This window comes from Quercus robur, chromosome 1, assembly GCF_932294415.1.
Source record: "Quercus robur chromosome 1, dhQueRobu3.1, whole genome shotgun sequence".
NCBI classification, from domain to species: domain Eukaryota; kingdom Viridiplantae; phylum Streptophyta; class Magnoliopsida; order Fagales; family Fagaceae; genus Quercus; species Quercus robur.
Window position 1 is genome coordinate 5,036,341 of NC_065534.1, and position 19,763 is coordinate 5,056,103.

The window sequence follows — 19,763 nt, forward strand, 5'->3', positions numbered from 1 at the left end:
ATATATATAAAATGAGAGTGATCCAGCAGGTGATGATATATCTATCTTTAGAAAAACAAGGTGATTGAATATTATGGAGTCTAATAATCAGCAAAACAAACCAACCAACAATACAAGTTTATTAACCTACAATACAAGTTTATCAAGTAGTTCATTACCGACCAACAACACAAGTTCATTACCAACCAACAACACAAATTTATTGCGAAAGAGAGAACGCTACACAAATTTATCATCATTATTTTGTCCGCAAAGAAGAGAACAGGCTATAAACAATTTGGTTCAGCTTCAAGCGAAGCGGGATGCAGATAGGAAATTCCCGCCAGGGATCAGGTTTCGTCCCACTGACCTAGAACTCATCCAGTTTTACTTGTACTTTAAGATCAAAGATAATCGTGTGCCATGGTGGAATCGGATCACAGAAGTTGAGCTATACAACCACAATCCCGAGTTTCTTGCAGGTTCTTGTTCTTGAAACACATATACGTTCTTTTTTTTCTTTACTGTTTATGCATTAGTTTGATAGGGTGTATTGCATAACTTTTAAATATGTTAAAAGTTGCTTTTAATGTAGGTTTACTTTGATACTACAATATTTATCCGTATTTTTTTCTCTTCTTGTGATTTTACGAAATTCAATGGAATTCTTTGGTCTCTCAATAGATTCGTATTTATTTTTCTTTGATACTATAATATTTATCCGTATTTTTCTCCTTCCCTAGTTATTGAAACAATTAAAATAAATTCAAAATTCTATTTAAAATTTTCAAAACTATAATTTCTGTTCTGGTATAACTTTTTTTTTTGCTTGGTTTACTTAAAAAATAAATAAGTCTTGCAAAGTACAAGTCTGCTAAACCAAAAAAAGAAAAAAAAAAAAAGACTTAAAAATTGAACTCAAGACTAAATTTTTTTGTCAAGAGCCTTGTAACTAAATTGATATCTCCCCATGCATAAAGTGCTTGGGAGGTTTAGGAAGAAAGAATTTGAGCTACAAGTAGGGCTAGCCCAAGTCCTAGGCCTAAGACCCCACCAAAAAAAAAAAAAAAAAAAAAAAAAACCCTTAGGGAAAAAGGCCCCCTCCACATTATCAAAGGCTCAAAATTTTATAAAATTATATATATTTTTTAATGATTGTGCACTTTTTTAATTATTTATTAGTAATGCTAAGGATATCACAAATTTTATTATAAGCTTACAAATTGACATGTTAATGATCATAAAAATAGTAATTTAAACATTCATTAATTAGATTGATGAAGTTTATCAATTAGAGTCATTGTCACGTCATATTATGAACATTTTGTAGTGTTTTTAGCGCATTTTTCCTTTTTATTTCTATCAATACTCCCAAAGTACGAGACCAATAGAAACCTAACCCAATTGAAATCCTAAAATGTTGAAAAAAAATGTTGCAAATGTGTAAGTAATCATCAATTAAATAATTTTGTTTAATTAATATTTACATATTAAAAGTTCTACATAAATTTTTCGTTTTATATCCCAAATTATGTTGATTATTGGCTGTGGAATTAGTAGTATATTGTAATTATTTCTTAAAAAAAAAACCTTTAATTTGTTTCCACCCTGCCATCCATGCATGTTTTACTCTCTAAAATATTTAATATTTTGCATGATATTAAATATGTTGAAAGTTACTTTTAATATAAGGGGTAGAAATTCGTGTTTGTATGTTGGGTTCATGTCGTGTCGATCCATTTATTAGATTTTATCAAAGCAAAAAAAAAGAGTTTTAGTATTAACCAAATTGATCTAAATTATGAAAAACCAAACAAATAAGTTTTTTTAATATAAAATTCATTATTAATGAGTAACCATATCACAAATAATTATTCAAAACTAAAACATATCTCAATATCACAAACACTTAATCACAATATATCAAAGAAAATAAACCATAACAACTAATAAGTTTATATACTTAGAGTTTTGAGAGTATATTGGTAAATGTCATTTAATTAAATGCAAACAAGTTCCATGGATTAGACAAGAACCCACGAATGTCAGTTGTGTCAACTCGAATATGACATCTTATTTTAATCTAGGTTACTTTTACATGTTTAATTTTGTACAATTTATCAGCTAACGAAGTTGTGAAAAGTGTCAAGATAATTCATAAGATAGCAACTAATTAGAATTAGGTGCTTATAAAATAAAATTCATAAATGAAAAACTTTTGTTAGTTCATGTTTTTCATGAGTTTTTGTTAATCAACTGTTTCTAGCTTAACGTATTTAAAAGAGCAAAGTATAAATGTGATATTTTGGGTGATTAATTAACAGAACAATTCCCGCAATATGGAAACAATGAATGGTACTTTTTTACTTCAAGGGAACGAAAGTATCCAAATGGAAGCCGTCCAAAACGAACTACCAATAATGGATATTGGAAGGCCACAGGAGTTGACAAGGAGATACGAGAAAATGGCATCTTAAAAGGACTTAAGAAGACACTTGTCTTCTACAAAGGAGAGCCTCAACATGGTGATAAGACTAAATGGATTATGCATGAATATAGACTAGTAGATGCTCCAATTCCAACTACAAGGAGTGCAAATGACATGAAGGTATGTAGATGTCACCCTTTACTTTTAGTTTTTATATTGTTAAAATGTTGTTTGAATACCTTTAAGTTTTTGTGATTTTTCCAAACAACATTGTTGATCTAACACTATTTTGTGTCACCCAGCTGGATGATTGTGTTTTGTGTAAGATTTATAGTACAAATAATAGAAAATCAAGTGAACAAGATGAGGATCATCCAGAAGTGGTTTCTGATATAAATTCTACAACACAATTGCCGCAAGTCCTAAACACAGAAATTATTTCACCGGGTTTAAGCCTCCAGGGAAGAGAGGCTATTATGAATGACCTTTGCAAGCTTGAGAAGGAGCAACTAAAGGAGCAAAACCCACCAGGGTTTCGTTTCGACCCCACTGACAGAGAGCTTGTCAAGTATTATTTGAAGCCGAGGGTGCTAAATAAGCCTCTACCTGAGCTCTCGTTCATGGAGGTTGACCTATATACCCAAAATCCCAACACTCTTGCAGGTTCTTATTCTTAAAAAATACCCTTTTTCTTTTTAGTATTTGTTGATTATTTTGAATTGAATGGAAACTTATTATTTTCAATGCATTAGTTTGATATAAATATATGTGTATATATATATATATATATAAATTGGTTTGAATCCGAATGAAAGAGTTAAAGGGTATGACATATTATGTAGTAACTATTGGATTAAACTTGTTATATCATATGTTACCCTACACAATTTGTGGAGAGTTTGATAATTGAAAGAGAGAAAATATAAAAATAAACTGCCTAAGAATTTCTTAGGATTACTAGAGAACCTTAGATTAATCATAGGATTAGTTTACTTGTATTACATACACGTTTAGTTGGTCTACATGTTTGCAATATTCACTTTGCCAGTACTCCTATTTTGTTATCAAATTGATTGTTAAAGTCGGTTTCTCATGCCATGCAAGCGGCCATGTAGATGTAATATTTGTAGTTGTATTGGTGGAATTGATGCTTTGCTAATAATGGTATTTATTTAAATTTATTGAGCACCAAAAGTCAATACTACAAGCTCATCAACCAAAATTTTGTAGAATTTGACTACTAACAATTAAAATTATAGAGAGTGCAAAGATAATAATAAACCATATTAGGAAAGTTTTAACACCATTTTTATGGGAAATATAAAAAGCTAACAAAAAATTTAATTGCTTTATAATTTTCCCATAAAATATTTCTAAGAATAGTTCTTAAATCAATATCCTTAGGATATTTGTTAACATTTTCTTTGAAATTTATACATATGTGGGTAGAGTAATTCTTAAGTACATTAGGTTCTCTAATTATATTCAAAAATACAATTGCATTGAATTTAATTGCTATTGGAAAATATTACATTGTTTATTATTTATTGGTCAATATAATACTTAAAGAATTGTACTTAAGTTTGAACCTTAAACGTAATGTTTTTTGATTGACAGAACAAAACATAGATTATGGTGAAAAAGTATGGTATTTTTTCACTCCAAGGAATCGAAAGTATCAAAATGGAAGCCGACCAAATCGAGCTGCTGGTGATGGATATTGGAAGGCCAATGGAGCTGACGTCCAAATAAAAGAGAAGGGGGTTATAATTGGATTGAAGAAGACCCTTAATTTCATGAGAGGAAAGCCCCCAAAGGGTGAGAAGACTGGATGGATTATGCATGAATATAAAATTAATGTTCTTGCTCCAACTAAAAGGAGTGAAAATGATATGAGGGTATGTTCATGTTATCCTTTTCTTTTAGCTTTTATATTCTTAAATTGTTATATGAATTTTGTTTAAGCTTCCATATTTTTTCTCATACATCATTGTTGGCATCTATTAATTCATTCTATTGTAATATGACACTATTGTTGAATTTTGTATCATCCAGCTGGATGATTGTGTTTTGTGTAGGATTTACAACAAGAAAGATAGAATTCGTAATGAAGATGAGGATCATTCAAAGGATGCTAGTTCCATTTCTTTACCTGAAGATGATAGAAGAGAGCTGATGGAGAATTTTAATGGTGTTGGACAGGATTATGAAAATTTGTCCAACAATAATGTACCAGCACCTCTTGCAAATAATATGGCTAGCTTCCCTTATCAGTTTCAAGCCATGGATGGAAATTATGGAACTTATAATATGGCCAGCTTCCCTAATCATTTTCAAGCAATAGATGGCAATTATGGAGCTTATAATGTGGCCAGAGTCCCTAATCAGTTTGTTGGACAACCAATTTACTTCCAGTCTTCTTATCCTAGAGAGACATCATTTTTTGAAAGTGTAATGGTTGGCAATCATGGAAGTCTTCCTCAGAAGATTGACCAACCAATTTACTTTAGTCCACCTGAGGCATGTGAATTGGTTGGTAATAATGGAACTCCTCATTGGATGAATTCACCATTTTCTCCAGCTGAACTGAGTGGATACCGAAACAACAACGCTTCAAATCCTGCATTGCAATTGGATTTCTACAACAATCCTCCTCCTCCATTGTTGCAAACGGATGATACTATCCCAAATAAGCACCAGAAGCTTTCAGATGACCATACATCCTTGTGAATGTTTACTGGCAACTTTTTAAATTTTTTTAATTTTTTTCAGATTACTTGAAACTTTGTGGCTTTTGAATGTTTAGCATGATACTATACTGTTTTAATGGTTACCAAGTAACATAGGTATAAGATTTGGACAATTTGGTACCGAAGAAACAAAGTCAGAACAGCTCCACCGGGATTCCCCCTAAATCTGATAGTGCAGCGAGCGTATGAGGCATTATTAGAATATCAGACTGTACAACCAAGGCATACTATGGCAGCAACTACAGCCAGACAACGTGCAAGATGGTCTCCACCTCCTCCGGACTGGTTTAAAGCTAACTTTGATGCGGCAATTTTCGAAGATGTTGGCAGAGCAAGTCTCCGGGTGATAATCCGTGACAGCCAAGGTCTTGCAATGGCTGCTTTAGCTTAGAATGTTCAGTTGGCCAGCTCAGTGGTGGAGATGGAAGCACTGGCAGCCACACGGGCAGTAGAACTTGCTGCAGAAATTGGTCTTGATAGGATTATTTTTGAAGGCGACTCCAGCATAGTCATCAGAGGCCTAACGGATCAGGTGCCAAACTTTGCTCCATTCAGCTTTCTCATAAAGGAGGCATATGACTTGGCTAATCGGCTTAATCATGTAAAATTTCAGCATGTTGGTAGAGAAGGAAATAGTGTAGTTCATAACCTTGCTAGGCATGCACGACATGTCACAGGTTTTTTTGTTTGGACGGAGGATGTTCCGTCCCTTTGTTTTGAAATGTATCAGGCAGATTTGCCTTCAACTTAATAAAAATCAGTCTTGTTAGTAACATAGGTATAACCTTGTGATAATGTTTCATGTAATACTATGTTGTTTAATACCATACTGTTTTAGATTAATTAATGCTATTGCTATCAAAAAGACATGGCTGAAGATAGCCCAGAAGTTTGCAATAGAGGCGGATATTGTTAGAATTATTATGGTATTGGGTGCGTTTGTGTTTGCTTGAGATACATTGTATGATAAGTTTCTTCACTGGAACTAGTGTGGTGTAGCTTATTATACTTTGTAGTCTTTTATGTATAGAAGTTCTTTTACTTGTTTCTTGTGTTTGATCTTAGAAATGGGAATGGTGGTTTGTGGTATTTAAATATGAATTAAATGACTTATTTAATACTTAGAGAAACTGAAGTCAATTTGATTTTTTTTTTTCTAAGATAGAATTATACTTTACAGTAATTTAAATGTATATATGTGTGAAACACTGAAACTCTTTCATAGAAACTTAAACTCCGGTTCTTATCCCCACACCCCACAAGTATTTACTTGTGGAGTGACCATCATACCAACTACAAGGATACGCGGTGGTCAATTTGATAAATTAATCTAAAAACTTTATTAATTAATACTAAACAAACTAAAATTTAGAAATCAAATGTCATTATTCCAGCATAAAAAATTGAGTGCCTTGGCCTTAAGCCTAAGTTGCCTAGTGTGCTTGTACAGGCACTAATCACACAGTAATGTGTTGATGGATCTCATGGTAGCGGTTTGTTGGTTTCTTGAGGCTTTAAACACGTGTTAGATCTGTATTAGTACACGTATTATAACAGAATTTGCCGTTAGGAGCTTTCCCCCGCCAAAAGACAGTTATTTTCTTCATCAGCTTATAAATAGAGCCTCTGTAAGTTTCCTTCTTCTTCACGCCAATAATGCTCTGCCTTAAGCTTTCTTTTTCAAGAATAGAGTGAGAGTTTCAAAAGTTACATCTATTGCAATATCTTCTTCTTCTTCAGAAGATAGTGGTGAGTCTAATCATCATCAAAACAAGCCACGTATCATGTGTTCATCTTCAGCTGAACACATCAAAAACAGCAACAAAAGTTCATCTTCATCACCATTGAGTAAGGTTCAGGTTAATGATGTTGACATTGCTGAGGAGGAAGAACAACCTCACAAGGAAGAGCAAGAGGAAGAACCTGCAGTCGAGGAAGAGGTGGATGATGAGTCGAATTCTCTCATCAAGTTGCTTAAAGATTTAGATTGGAAACCACATAAGGGTTGAAACCCACCTAGGTATAGGTTCGACCCCTCTGACTACGATCTCATTGTGCATTATTTGATCTAGAAGATCTTGAATCGTGACCTGCCAGCTCCGAATCTGATCACGGATGTTGAACTCTCTGTACATAGCCCCAAGTCACTTACAGGTTCTTCTTGAAACATATTTCTTTTTTATTCGAATTTGATTTTATACATTGCTTGGTGTCGGTTTCTTTTGCCATATTATGTATGCTTTATTGGGTTTCTTTTCAATTTTCTTAAATTGTTTTGAGTTCAATGGATCAGTCAGTTTGATAATTTTGCACATTGTAAAAGTTTCTTTGTAATAACCCAAAAGAAAGAATCATTTCCAAGCCATACTGGGTTTCTTTTTAATTTTCTTTGATTGTTTGGACCAGTCAGTCTAATAATTTTGCATGATGTTTTTCTTTTTTTTCTTTAATTTTCTGTGTATACCATCTCTTTTTCTAAAATTCTCTTGACTTAAATATAATCCTTTCCCACAATGCAACCTTTTCTTAAATATAATCCTTTCCCACAATGCAACCTTTTCTTCTAAGTAAATAGTGTTCTTTAAAAGTTTTGCAACTGTCTTTCAAAATTACTCAACATTACTCAACCGTTTATAAACTTCAAACTAATGTGATGAATCACTCAAGTGGAAACTATTATGCATATCATGGGTGCATCACATATTCAAATTAATAATTGATTTGTGATATGATATTTGTAAAGAAATAGTACTGTATGTTTGGCGTAGAAAAACATGTATAAAAGAGATTATTCATGAGCAATTTTTTAAGCTCGCTTTTAACTTTTGTTAACAGATATTAAAAAATAAAACCGAGTATAAATGTAACATTTTGGATGATTTAACAGAAAACCATGAGCATAACAGAGAAAATCAAAATAAATGGTACTTTTTTACTCCAATGAAACGAAAGTATACAAAGTGAAAATATACAAATCGAGAAGCTCTTGATGGATATTGGGAGGTCAGTGGATTTGAAAAGAAAATCAAGAAACCCAAGACAAAAATTGCAGCTGGGTATAAGAAGCAACTTGTTTTCTATGAGTATGAAAGAGAAGGTCGTCAACCGGGTAAGAAGACCAATTGGATCATGCATGAATATAGAGTTTAGTGATTCTCATGTAAGTAGATTTTATCCTCTTTTTTCTTTTTTCTTTTTTTTTTTTTTTTTTTTTTTTTTTTTTTTTAACTTTTACATTATAAGAATTATTTGAATTTCGGTTTTTGTTTTTCAAACATCATTGTTGTCATCTATTGAAGAGCTAACCCTTACTGAATTATGTGTCTTCCAGATGGATAAATGGACTTTTGTAGGATTTATCATAAGGGGAAATCAAGCGAGACACAAACTCAAAAGGATTGTTCTACATCTTCACATGCTAATGATGGAAATGAGCAAAAGGCAAAGGTTGACCTGAAAACAGTAGAAGTTGATAGTGTCCAGAATAAGCGTCAGAAGCCTTTAGATGACAAAAGGGATGACAAGAAGGCTTGTGAATGATTACTAGCAATTTAGTGGTTCTATGAATGTTTAGCATGATACTAGCTAACAAAAGTTCTACAGTTCTAATGTTTAGCATAGCTTCCAATGGTTTCACCATTTCTAATTACATTGGCTGAAGATTCTATTTGGAAGTTTGCAAATGAGAAGGTGAATGGTCCTCACAATGGAGTGTAGAATGCTATGGTTTGCTGTAATTGATGACTAGAAGACTCTCTCATCAAATAATCTAATCTACAGTAGGTGCTCTATAGTGATGTAATGGTCTCTGTCATTGGCATTTCTTTTTCTTTTTGGTTTCAATTAGTAGGCTTGGGTGTACAGGAGTTGTTTTGCTGTGTCAGGGCTAATTAGCTTTGTTGTTTAGTTTAGGATTCTATACCAGTTGTTACTGTGTTTGGCCTGTATTGGCCTGTTGGACAGTTCCAAGTCGTCAAGTCTATTACTGAATCAGGATGTTAACCAAGCAGTGCTCTGTTTCTCTCTGTTTCATGAGTTGAATTGTGTGGGATTCTGTTTCTTTGAGTTGTGGTCTGGGCTTGTAAAGTTTGATTGATCACTTTGGGTTCCTTCTATCCTGTTCTGTATTTTGCCCCTGTTTTGACTGGTCTGTTTTGCTATATGGACTTGATGGTTTCTTTTTAATAAATCTCTCATTGATTCATCCAAAAAATATACGACTAAATTTTCATTTTTGGAAATTACTATTTCTTTATTTGCTGCGTTAGGAATAATAAAATAATGTTTCTCCTTTTCCCCCTCATATATAAAATGTTGAATCACAAAATTATTCCAATTATATATGTAAAAGAACAATTATTGGCTTACATTGTAATATCAATGTAAGATTAAACAAATGTGTACAACATTGTATACATTTGCAAAAGTGATAATATTGTACACATTTGCATAAAAGTGTACAATGTTATACACATTTGTTTAGTCTGCAATGTAAATCTTACAGTGATAATGCAATGTAAACTAACAATTTTCCTAAGAAAAATCGAAGGAGGTAAAAACTTATATATGATATAACTATTGCTGTATTGCATGATAGAAAGATAACTTGTGTTCAGTGTTTTACTTGAGCTCAGAGATATCTTTTAAGAAGATTTACATTTGAAAAAGAGTGTAACAATCCCATCTTTATCTTTTATGTTTGGTACATATCATAAATATGTACACGAATTAGAGATGTTTGAACTACAAGAAGTTGCCATTCCTACGCTATTTACTCGTTTTGTGATGGGTCCAGTGAACCTTGTATAAATTGTAATTGTCATTGATGATCAGTTTTGATTTTATTAAACTTGGACTTATCAATTATTTATTACCATTTTTTTCTAAAGATAATCGATTGGATTAAATTCGGAATTATCAGAAATCCTATCCTTTCAAGGTTGATAAAAGAGAGGGTGTGTTTCAAAGTTACGTTTGTGGCAATGTCTTTTTCTCCAGAGAGCAGTATGGAGTTTAATCATGAGCAAAAAAAGCAGACTTTGATGGTTTCTGACATAACAACCCAAGTGGTTCCCGATATAAACCATACAACACATTCATCTCCTAGTGTGGTTGATCATCCAGATGAGGAAAAACTAGAGGAGAAAAAGTTTCAATTAGAAGAGGCGGATGAGTTGGCTTTACACAGACTCCTCAATGATTTTGATGGAGGAGCAGAGAAGGAGTACCACAGCTTTGAACATGTGGAACCCCCACCTGGGTTTAGGTTCAGCCCCACCGACTTTGATCTAGTCATGCATTACTTGATCAGGAAGGTCTTGAATCATCCCTTGCCTTGGAATCGGATTGTGGATGTTCAACTCTATGACCACAGCCCCGAGTGGCTTGCAGGTTCTTCTCCAAACATACTTTATAACTTTTCTTTGATTGTTTTGAGTTGAAACTTGAACTTGTTCTTTTCTACTCCAATGCATCAGTCAATTTGATGATTTATATTGCATTGCGTTTAAGTTTCTTTTGTTAATTGTTATTAATCAAAACGAAAGAATCATTGGTATATTATGTAGTAACAGTTTCACACACACACACATATATATATATTCCATGGTGTTTAAGTTTCAGTTTTCTTTGATGTTTTGAGTTGGATAGATCAGTCAGTTTGATAATTTTGCATGATCTTAAAGTTTCTTTTGTTAATTTTTATTAATCTGAAAGAGTGAATAATGGATATAGACAAATATTGGAAAAATAGACAAACCCCTTTGGTTTTCCCCTAAAAGATAGATAAAACCCCATTAAGTTTTGAGTATAATACTTTAAAAAAAACCTATAGTACTACTTTAGGTGTAAACTGTTGACACAAAATCTCTTATATTTTCTTATTAAAAAAATAATCTTAGGGAGGTTTGTTACACTGAAAAACCTCAAGTACTGTAAATACATATTTGCACCATTATTTACATATGATCCACTATAGAATTTTTAGTCTCCTCAGAGTATTATTTAATCCCATTATTAAGATTCCCCTCTTGGATCCATTTATAACATCTATTTTAAAATTTTGTTTATTTAAATATAATCCCTTCCCACAGTAAAATACAATCTTAATTATTTTGAAACTCTCTTTCAAAATTACTCAACAGTTTATAAAATTGCTCAATTGGAAACCATGGTGCACCAGTACATCACAATATTTGATTTGTGTTTTGATATTTGTAAATAAATAGTACTATCTGTTTGGTATAGAAAAACTTGTATAAGGAAGTTCTATTCATATGCAAATTGCTTTATTTTATTTCATGCATGTTTTTCATGAGAAATTTTTTAAATGTAACATTTTGAATGACTAACAGAAGAGTACAAGCAATATGGACAAAACAAATGGTACTTTTTTACTCCAAGGGAACGAAAGTATCGAAATGGAAAGCACCCAAATCGAGCCGCAGGTGATGGATATTGGAAGGCCACCGGAACTGACACTGCAATCAAATTCAAGGAACTTGTAGTTGGGTATAAGAAGAAACTTGTTTTCTATAGAGGAAAAGCTCCAAAGGGTGACAAGACCGATTGGATAATGAATGAATATAGAATCAATCATGCTCCTGTAACTAAAACAAGTGAAACTGACATGAGGGTAAGTAGATTTTATTCTTTTGTTTTAGCCTTTCTATATTACTAAAATATTATTTCAATGACAGATTTATTTTTCAAACATCATTGTTATCATTTATTTTAGATCTAACTATTATTGAATTTTGTGTCTTGCAGTTGGATAAATGGGTTTTGTGTATGATTTATCAGAAAAATGAGAGCAAATCAAGCAAGACTCATACTCAAAAGGCTTATCCCACATCTTCACATGCTAATGATAGAAATGAGCCAATGAAAAATGTTGATATGAAAATAGTTGAAGTTTTGGATTTTATAAGTCAGTCCTACCAAAATGTACCTGCTTTTGCTCATATGCATGTGAGTAGGTTCCCTAATGGGTTTCGAGCAATGGCTGGCAAATATGGAACTCTTCCTCATGATAATATAACTAGTAGCTTTCCTAATCTGTTTCAAACTGAGGCTAGCAACTATGGAACTCTTCCTCATGATAATATAACTAGTAGCTTTCCTAATCTTTTTCAAACTTTGGCTAGCAACTATGGAACTCCTCATGCTCTTACGGTTAGTAATTTCCATAATCAGTTTCAAGGTGTGGCTAGCAATCATGAAACTGCTCCTCAAATGGTTGAACCATTTTACTCTAGGCAACCTTTATTGCATTCTACAGAATTGAATGCAACGGTTGGCAATTATGAGACTTCTATCAAGAAAGGCGAACCCATTTCCTATATGCCTACTTTAGGGCATTCGAGCTTTTCGACAAATGAATCGAGTGGATACTTGTCTTCAACTTCGGTCTTTGCCACAAATGAATGGAGTAAACACATGCATTTGACTTCAACCTTTTCTCCAAATGATACCAGCCATTCGGTTGAATCAAGTGGATATCAAGAAAACAAGGACACTTCAAAACATGGGGATTACAGCTTAGCATCAGATCCATAACTTTCCAACAATTATCAAATAGATAATAATGTCCCAGATTATAAGTGTCAAAAGCTTTCTGATCATGATCATAATCCTTATAAATGATTCTTACATGCAGTGTAGGGTCGCTTTGAATGTTTAGTATGATGATACTAGCTAATAAAGAAGTTCTTATAGATTAGTTTGTCAAAGCTTAGGGTCTCTTTAAATCTTTAGAAAAAATGTTTTAGAAATGAAACGTATAAATTTTTTACCTACAGTTGTGTAAGTTCTTATTCAATATACCTACAGAACAGGAAATCAAATTGCAAATTGTGTTGCACAGGTCAATCCCAATTGTGATTTAGCAAGAAATTTGAGTTAATTGCCAAATTATGATTTATTGTGAGTTGAGTTATTTTACTTTCCTTTTATTAAGAGGACATCATTTTAAAAATTTATATCTTTTATATAACCCCAAACCCTAAATTTTAGATAATGATACTGAAAAAATCTTGCATTTATTTAATCAGAAGCTTCCTAAGTTTCTATCAGGTTTACTTGAATTTGGATTTGTTCATTGTTTCTTCTTATATGATCAAACCAAATTTAACCAAAATCAACTATAAGTTTGAAATTAAATTGCGTCCAACAAGAATTCTTTATTTTATTTTTTTCAAATACACTTAATTACTTTCTTTTATACCAAACTTTCACAGATCTTGAATCGATGACCCATTTTACATTGTGGTTTGATTTAGTATCCAACAACCTGATATAAGAAATCAACATGACATAGTATACTATACGTGATGGAGTATATACAGTATAGAAAACGTATGCATTTCAATTTTTTTTAAATGTATTGTAAAAATACTTCATAAAAAATGAAAATGAAATACACGTAAATAGACCTAAGTAATTGTATATTACAATTTTGAATGAAAAATTAGGGACTAAGAATGACTATATATGTTTATTTTGTATTATAATATTTCAAAATAAAAAAGAATGACATACTTATGAACCACCTGCTAGTGTGGCGTAGTGGTTGCCCCCTTCTTGATGACAATAAAATTATAAAATTTTTATGTTTATAGTTTGGCCCATTTATGATTACCATAGTTTAGCCCCCAAGTGAAAATGTGTAGCTCCGCCATTGTCTTATCTCTCTCTTTTCTTTTCCCTCGTGGTATTTGCTTTATTTTTTTTCCCTTATGTGTTAGAACATATTTCTCTCTTTCTTGTACAAGTGTTTTTTTACAGAAAAATTAAAGAAAATGTGATTTAGTGGGATTCTAATCAGAAAGGATTTAAATATACATATATATATATATATACACACACATATATATATATATATATATATATATATATATATATATAAAATAAGGAGGTGTAAATATGTGAGGCGAGAAATGTTTATACGGCAATCCTTCAAAAAAAGAAAATTTTATATGGCACAATAAGTATTATAAATTAATAATATACTATATATACATGTGTTTATTTATTTACTAACATCATAGAAAATAGAAATGAATATATCAATTGCTTTGTCTTTTCTTTTTCCTTTTTTTTCTTCTTTGTGTTTTCAGTTTCCACTCTATACTTAATCACATACGTGGCATTTAGGTTAAAAATTACGAACTCAATTTTAAATTGTAGTAACATAATCTAGAATAGATGATAGATATATTACTTAGGAAAAAAATATTGAATTTTTTTAATCAGTTTTTTATTTTTATTTTTTATCAAGATTTTATTAAACTTTCTTATATCACATTAGTTAGTCGGTTAGTCCTTTTTTTCCCCCCAAAAGATTATAAATAAAGATTGAATCAAATGTGTAATTATATTTTCCAAAGTACCATCACTCCAAGAAACAGAGAGTTTCATGAGTTAAGTTTGTGACAAAGTCTTCTTCTTCTTCTTCTTGAGAGAGTTCCAAGTATGGAGTTTAAAGATGAGCAAAGCAAGCCGAGTTACCAGGTTCCTGCTACCACTGCCCAAGTGGTTTCCAATATAAGCACTACAACACAATTGCCACAACCCCTGAATGCACCAACCAGCAATGTTATAAGTTCACCTTCACCTGTTGTGATTGATCTTGATCCTGATGGCGAGGAAGACAACTGCAGCATCAGTTTTGAAAATCAAGATCCCCCACCTGGGTTCTGCCCCAGTGATCTTGAGCTTCTCACTTTGTACTTGAAGAGGAAGGTCCTCAATCAGCAACTTCCTTCGAACAAGATTGTCGAAGTTGAACTTTATGATCACAGCCCCGAATGGCTTACAGGTTTTGTTTTTTCTTGAAAAATTATATACCCAAATGGTTTCTTTTTACTTTTCTTTAATTGTTTTGAGTTGGATGAAGGAAGAAACTTGTTCTTTTCCAATGCTGAAAGTTTATTTTGCTAAAAGAAAGAAAATATCATGGGATATGCCATATTGTGTAATATATATTCATGTATGTTTTAGTTAGAACTAATATGCTACACAATCTTTTAATGTCAAAAGACCTAGTAAAGGTGCATAATTTACATGGCTTTGATATTTGTTTTTACTCTGTTTTTGTTCATTGGGTGATTAACTCTTAACAGGACAACACCCACAATCAAGTGAAAATGAATGGTACTTTTTTACTTCAGTGGAGGGAAAGAATCTAAAGAAGAGTAAGGGAATCTGTCAAAACCAATCTACGAATGATGGATTTTGGAAGGCCTTTGGTGGTGAGCTGCAAATAAAAGAGAATGGAATTGTAGTTGGGTTTAAGAAGGAACTACATTTTTATAAAGGAGAACCTCCAAAAGGTGTCCCTACCAACTGGGTTATGGATGAATATAGACTTGAAGGTCTTCCTCAAGCTAAAAGGAGTGAAAATGGGATGACGGTATATAGATCTTATCCTCTGTTTTAGCTCTTATACTATTAAAATGCTATTTAAACTTTATATAAGCTTTTGTGATTTTCTTCAGGCATCTTGTTGCCATCTATTGTAATTAACTATCTTTGAATTTTGTATCATCCAGTGGGATGAGTATGTTTTATGTAGGATTTATAAGAAAAGTGATGAAAATTTGAGGAGAATATGTAATAATCCTGTGGTTCGACCAAAGTTTCCACCTTACGATGTGCAAGGAATGCATCGCCCTACTGAAGAATATGCTAATAAGTTGCAAGCAAAGCGTGCCAATGACAGAACTCAGATGGTTGAACCAACTCCTGCTATGCCTTTTCCAAATAAATCAAGTAGAGATGCTAATGCCACTCAAGCAGTTGGCTATTATGGAGGTCCTCCTCAGATGGTTGAACCAACTCCTAGGATTTATAAGAAAAGTGATGAAAATTTGAGTAGAATACGTATTAATCCTGTGATTCCTGAGCTTCCTGAGCTTCACTTTGATCCAATATATGTGGCAAAACATCTTCTACTTTTTGAAAAATATTTGCAAGCAGATCGTGCCAAAAACAGAACTCAGATGGTTGAACCAATTCCTGCTACGCCTTCTTTTCCTAAATCAAGTAGATATGCTAATGCCATTCAAAAAGTTCGCTCTTATCGAAGTCCTCCACAGATGTTTGAACCAATTCCTAGAATGCTTTCTGCCATTAAAGAAGTTGGCTATTATGGAGGTCCTCCTCAGATTGTTGAACCAACTCCTAGTATGCTTTCTCTTCCAAATGAACTTAGTGGACATGCTAATGACTCTCAAGCAGTTGGCTATTATGGAGGTCCTCCTCAGATGGTTGAACCAACTCCTAGTATGCTTTCTCTTCCAAATGAACTAAGTGGACATGCTAACTCTCAAGCAGTTGGCTATTATGGAGGTCCTCCTCAGATGGTTGAACCAACTCCTAGTATGCTTTCTCTTCCAAATGAACTAAGTGGACATGCTAATGACTCTCAAGCAGTTGGAAATTATGGAAATCCTCCTCAGATGGTTGAACCAATTCCTGGCATGCCTTATTTTCCAAGTGAATCAAGTGGACATGCTGATTACTCTCAAGTAGTTGGCAATTATGGAAATCCTCCTCAGATGGTTGAACCAACTCATAGTATGACTTATTTTCCAAATGAATCAAGTAGATATGCTAATAACTGTCAAGCAGGTGGCAATCATGGAACTCCTCCTCAGATTGAACCAATTCCTGCTGTGCCTTCTTTTACAAACGAATCTAGTGGATATGTGCATTCAAATTTTCCCCCAAACGAATTGAGTGGACACGAAGAAGATTGCGACCATACAAATCCTGAATTGCAATTTGATCTCTATGACATCGATGACCTTGGACCATGGATGAATGTGGATGATATTCTCTCAAATAAGCGTCGGAAGCTTTCAGATGACGATAATCCATGTAAATGATTACTAGCAACTTAGTGGGTCTTTGAATATTTAGCATGATACATGCTAGCTAACTAAAGTTTTATAGTTCTGATGATTACCCATTGACATATTCATCACCTTGTGAAGCATAGCCTATATTGTTTCAACATTTCTACTTACATTGGCTGAAGATACCATTTGGAAGTTTGCAAAAGAGAAGGAGAATGGCCCTCACAGTAGAGTGTAGAATGCAATGGCTTGCTGTAATTGACGACCAGAACACTCTCTCATCTAATGCTCTAGTTTACTGTAGGTGCTCTATAGACTATAGTGATGTAATGGTCTCTGTCATTGGCATTTTTTTTTTCTTTTTTGTTTCTATTAGTAGGTTTGGCTGTACAGTACAGGAATTGTTTTGCTGTGTCAGGGCTAATAGCGCTGTTGTTTAGTTTGGGATTCTATAGCTATTGTTCCTGTGTTTGGTCTGTATTGTCCTGTTGTGTAATTCTTGTTTGTCATCAATGAAACTATACTGATTCATTTAAAATATAATGGTGATTGGTCCTCTTTTGAACTTAATGGACAGTGTTTGTTCTTCGCGAAAGTTTTGTACTGATTTTAGATCTGGTTTTTGATTAACCCGATAAGTATTTTAAACATCAAATTTTTAGAAATTGAAAGTTTAAAATGGTAATAAGATCCGTATTTGATAACTCATTTGAGGTTGAACAGTTCATATCCTTAAGTCCATTACTGAATCAAGATGTTAACCAAGCAGTGCTCTTTTTCTCTCTGTTTCATTAGTTGAATTGTGTAGGATTCTGTTTCTTAAAGTTGTGTTAAGGGCATGTATAGTTTAATTGATCACTTTGGGCTCCGTCAATCCTGTTCTGTAGTTTTGTGGCCTGTCTATTTTGCTATATGGCTTTGTTCTGATGTTTTTTTTTTTTTAATAGATATCTTGTTGATTCATCCAAAAAAATAAAGATACACATAAATTTACCCAAGGTTCAAGAAATTTATATTTCTACTTCAAATTTATCAAGAAAAGTTTCAAGTTATTTAAAATAAAATTTAATGTTTATCTCTTCTCTATATATTAAGAGGATTCAAAAAGATAGTTATGATTTCAAAAATGTCAAAAATACAATTAATCTAATTAGATAATCCTTGTTCTTAAAAAAAAAAAAAAAAAAAAAAAAAAAAAAAAAAAAAAAAAAAAAACCTGCCAAAGAAACTTTTTTACTAAAAATTAATAAACTCTCTATTTAAAAATATTTCACGCATATTTGATCAATTTGTTTCCTAAAATCTAGCACACACTAAACCCAGTTTACTCAATTTTAAATCCTAAATTTTAGTTTCTTAAAAAATCATTCATGTATAACCTTACTAGCAATAGATAAATTCAAATTGAAAAATTACATTAAACTCAAAATAAATAAAAAGCCTCATCGAACGTGCAAAGTGCATGTGATAAAGCTAGTTTTACTTATTATTTTGATTATATTTCACAATTTTATGTTTGAGTATAATTTACCAAAATCCATGAATTATGCTAGTGTCAAGTGGCTCAAAATATGCAAATACACATAGAAAAATTAATGGGTTTTTCTTTTGTCATGTACCTCTATAATATATAATTATCAGCATTCCTGTATTGATTCTTGGTAAACCCAAAAGAAGTTCATAGCAGTAAAGGTCAAGAACAAAGGGATCAAAACGATGACGTGCAAGACCCAAAACGACGTCACACAAACTTCAATCATCCGGTGTCGTATCTTAGAGAGACACACACACACACAAAACACATGTTAATGCTCAACAACAGAACGATGCCGTTTCATACTTATCCAAAATAACCGTGTGGATCATCGGTTATAAAATTAGTTAAGAGCGGTTGAGAGTTTCCCGCCTCTTTTATGTTCCATTACTCTGTTTTTGTATATAAAAAGGAACAGAGTAAATCATCTTCTTATTGTGTAGTAAAGATTAGAAATTTTCTTTCCAGATTTTAACTAAACAGAGTGAGTTTTTTTCAAAGTTACTTTCATTTTGTGGCAATGTGTATTCTTCTAGAAAATAGTAGTGAGTCTGATCATGACTCTGATCACACTAATAATTATGAATCAGAATCACCAACTTCACCTCTGTACTCATCAATCAGCGATACAAGTTTTTCTTCATCTCCATCGCCATCGGGCACGTTTTACTTCGATGATGATGAGGGCGAAGAATCAGATGAGGAAGAGGAAGAACCAGACGAGGAAGAGGAAAACCAATGTTTAGAAGAGGTGGATGTGTCGGTTTTAAAAACATTCCTCGATGATAAACTGCATCAGCTAGGTGAGGAGCCACAGATGGAGTACCCCAAATTAGACCTCATACCCGGGTGTAGGTTTTGCCCCAGTGACTACATCCTCATCGTGCATTATTTGATCAACAAGGTCTTGAATTATCCCCTGCCTTGTGATTGTGTTGAGGATGCTGAAGAACTCTATAACCACAACCCTGGGTTGATTGCAGGTTCTTCTTGAAACATATTTCTTTTTAGTTTTCTTTAATTCTTTTTACAATGCATCAGTCAATATGAGAGAAATGGCATGCCATAAATGTATGCTTTGCTGGGTTTCTTTTCAATTTTCTTTGATTGTTTTGAGTTGAATGGATCAGCCAGTTTGATAATTTTGCATGATGTTTAAGTTTCTTTTGCCAAATCTTAATAATTCGAAAGAAATAATCATTGACAAGCCATAT

The 19,763-nt window shown here is 32.8% G+C and overlaps 2 protein-coding genes across 2 annotated transcripts; both read left to right on the forward strand.

Moving 5' to 3' along the window:
- Positions 1-71: 71 nt before the first annotated feature.
- Positions 72-5,930, forward strand: LOC126717246 (uncharacterized). The gene is made up of 5 exons (XM_050418766.1): positions 72-461; positions 2,304-2,587; positions 2,710-3,070; positions 4,025-4,305; positions 4,463-5,930. Exons 1-5 carry the CDS (start codon positions 74-76, stop codon positions 5,135-5,137), a joined length of 1,989 nt encoding a protein of 662 aa, XP_050274723.1. The 5' UTR covers positions 72-73; the 3' UTR covers positions 5,138-5,930.
- A 4,209-nt stretch (positions 5,931-10,139) lies between these two features.
- LOC126723801 (NAC transcription factor 25-like) lies at positions 10,140-12,714 on the forward strand. Its single transcript, XM_050428020.1, has 3 exons — positions 10,140-10,548; positions 11,511-11,791; positions 11,926-12,714. The coding sequence occupies exons 1-3, from the start codon at positions 10,140-10,142 to the stop codon at positions 12,712-12,714; spliced, it is 1,479 nt and encodes a 492-aa protein (XP_050283977.1).
- Positions 12,715-19,763: the final 7,049 nt, after the last annotated feature.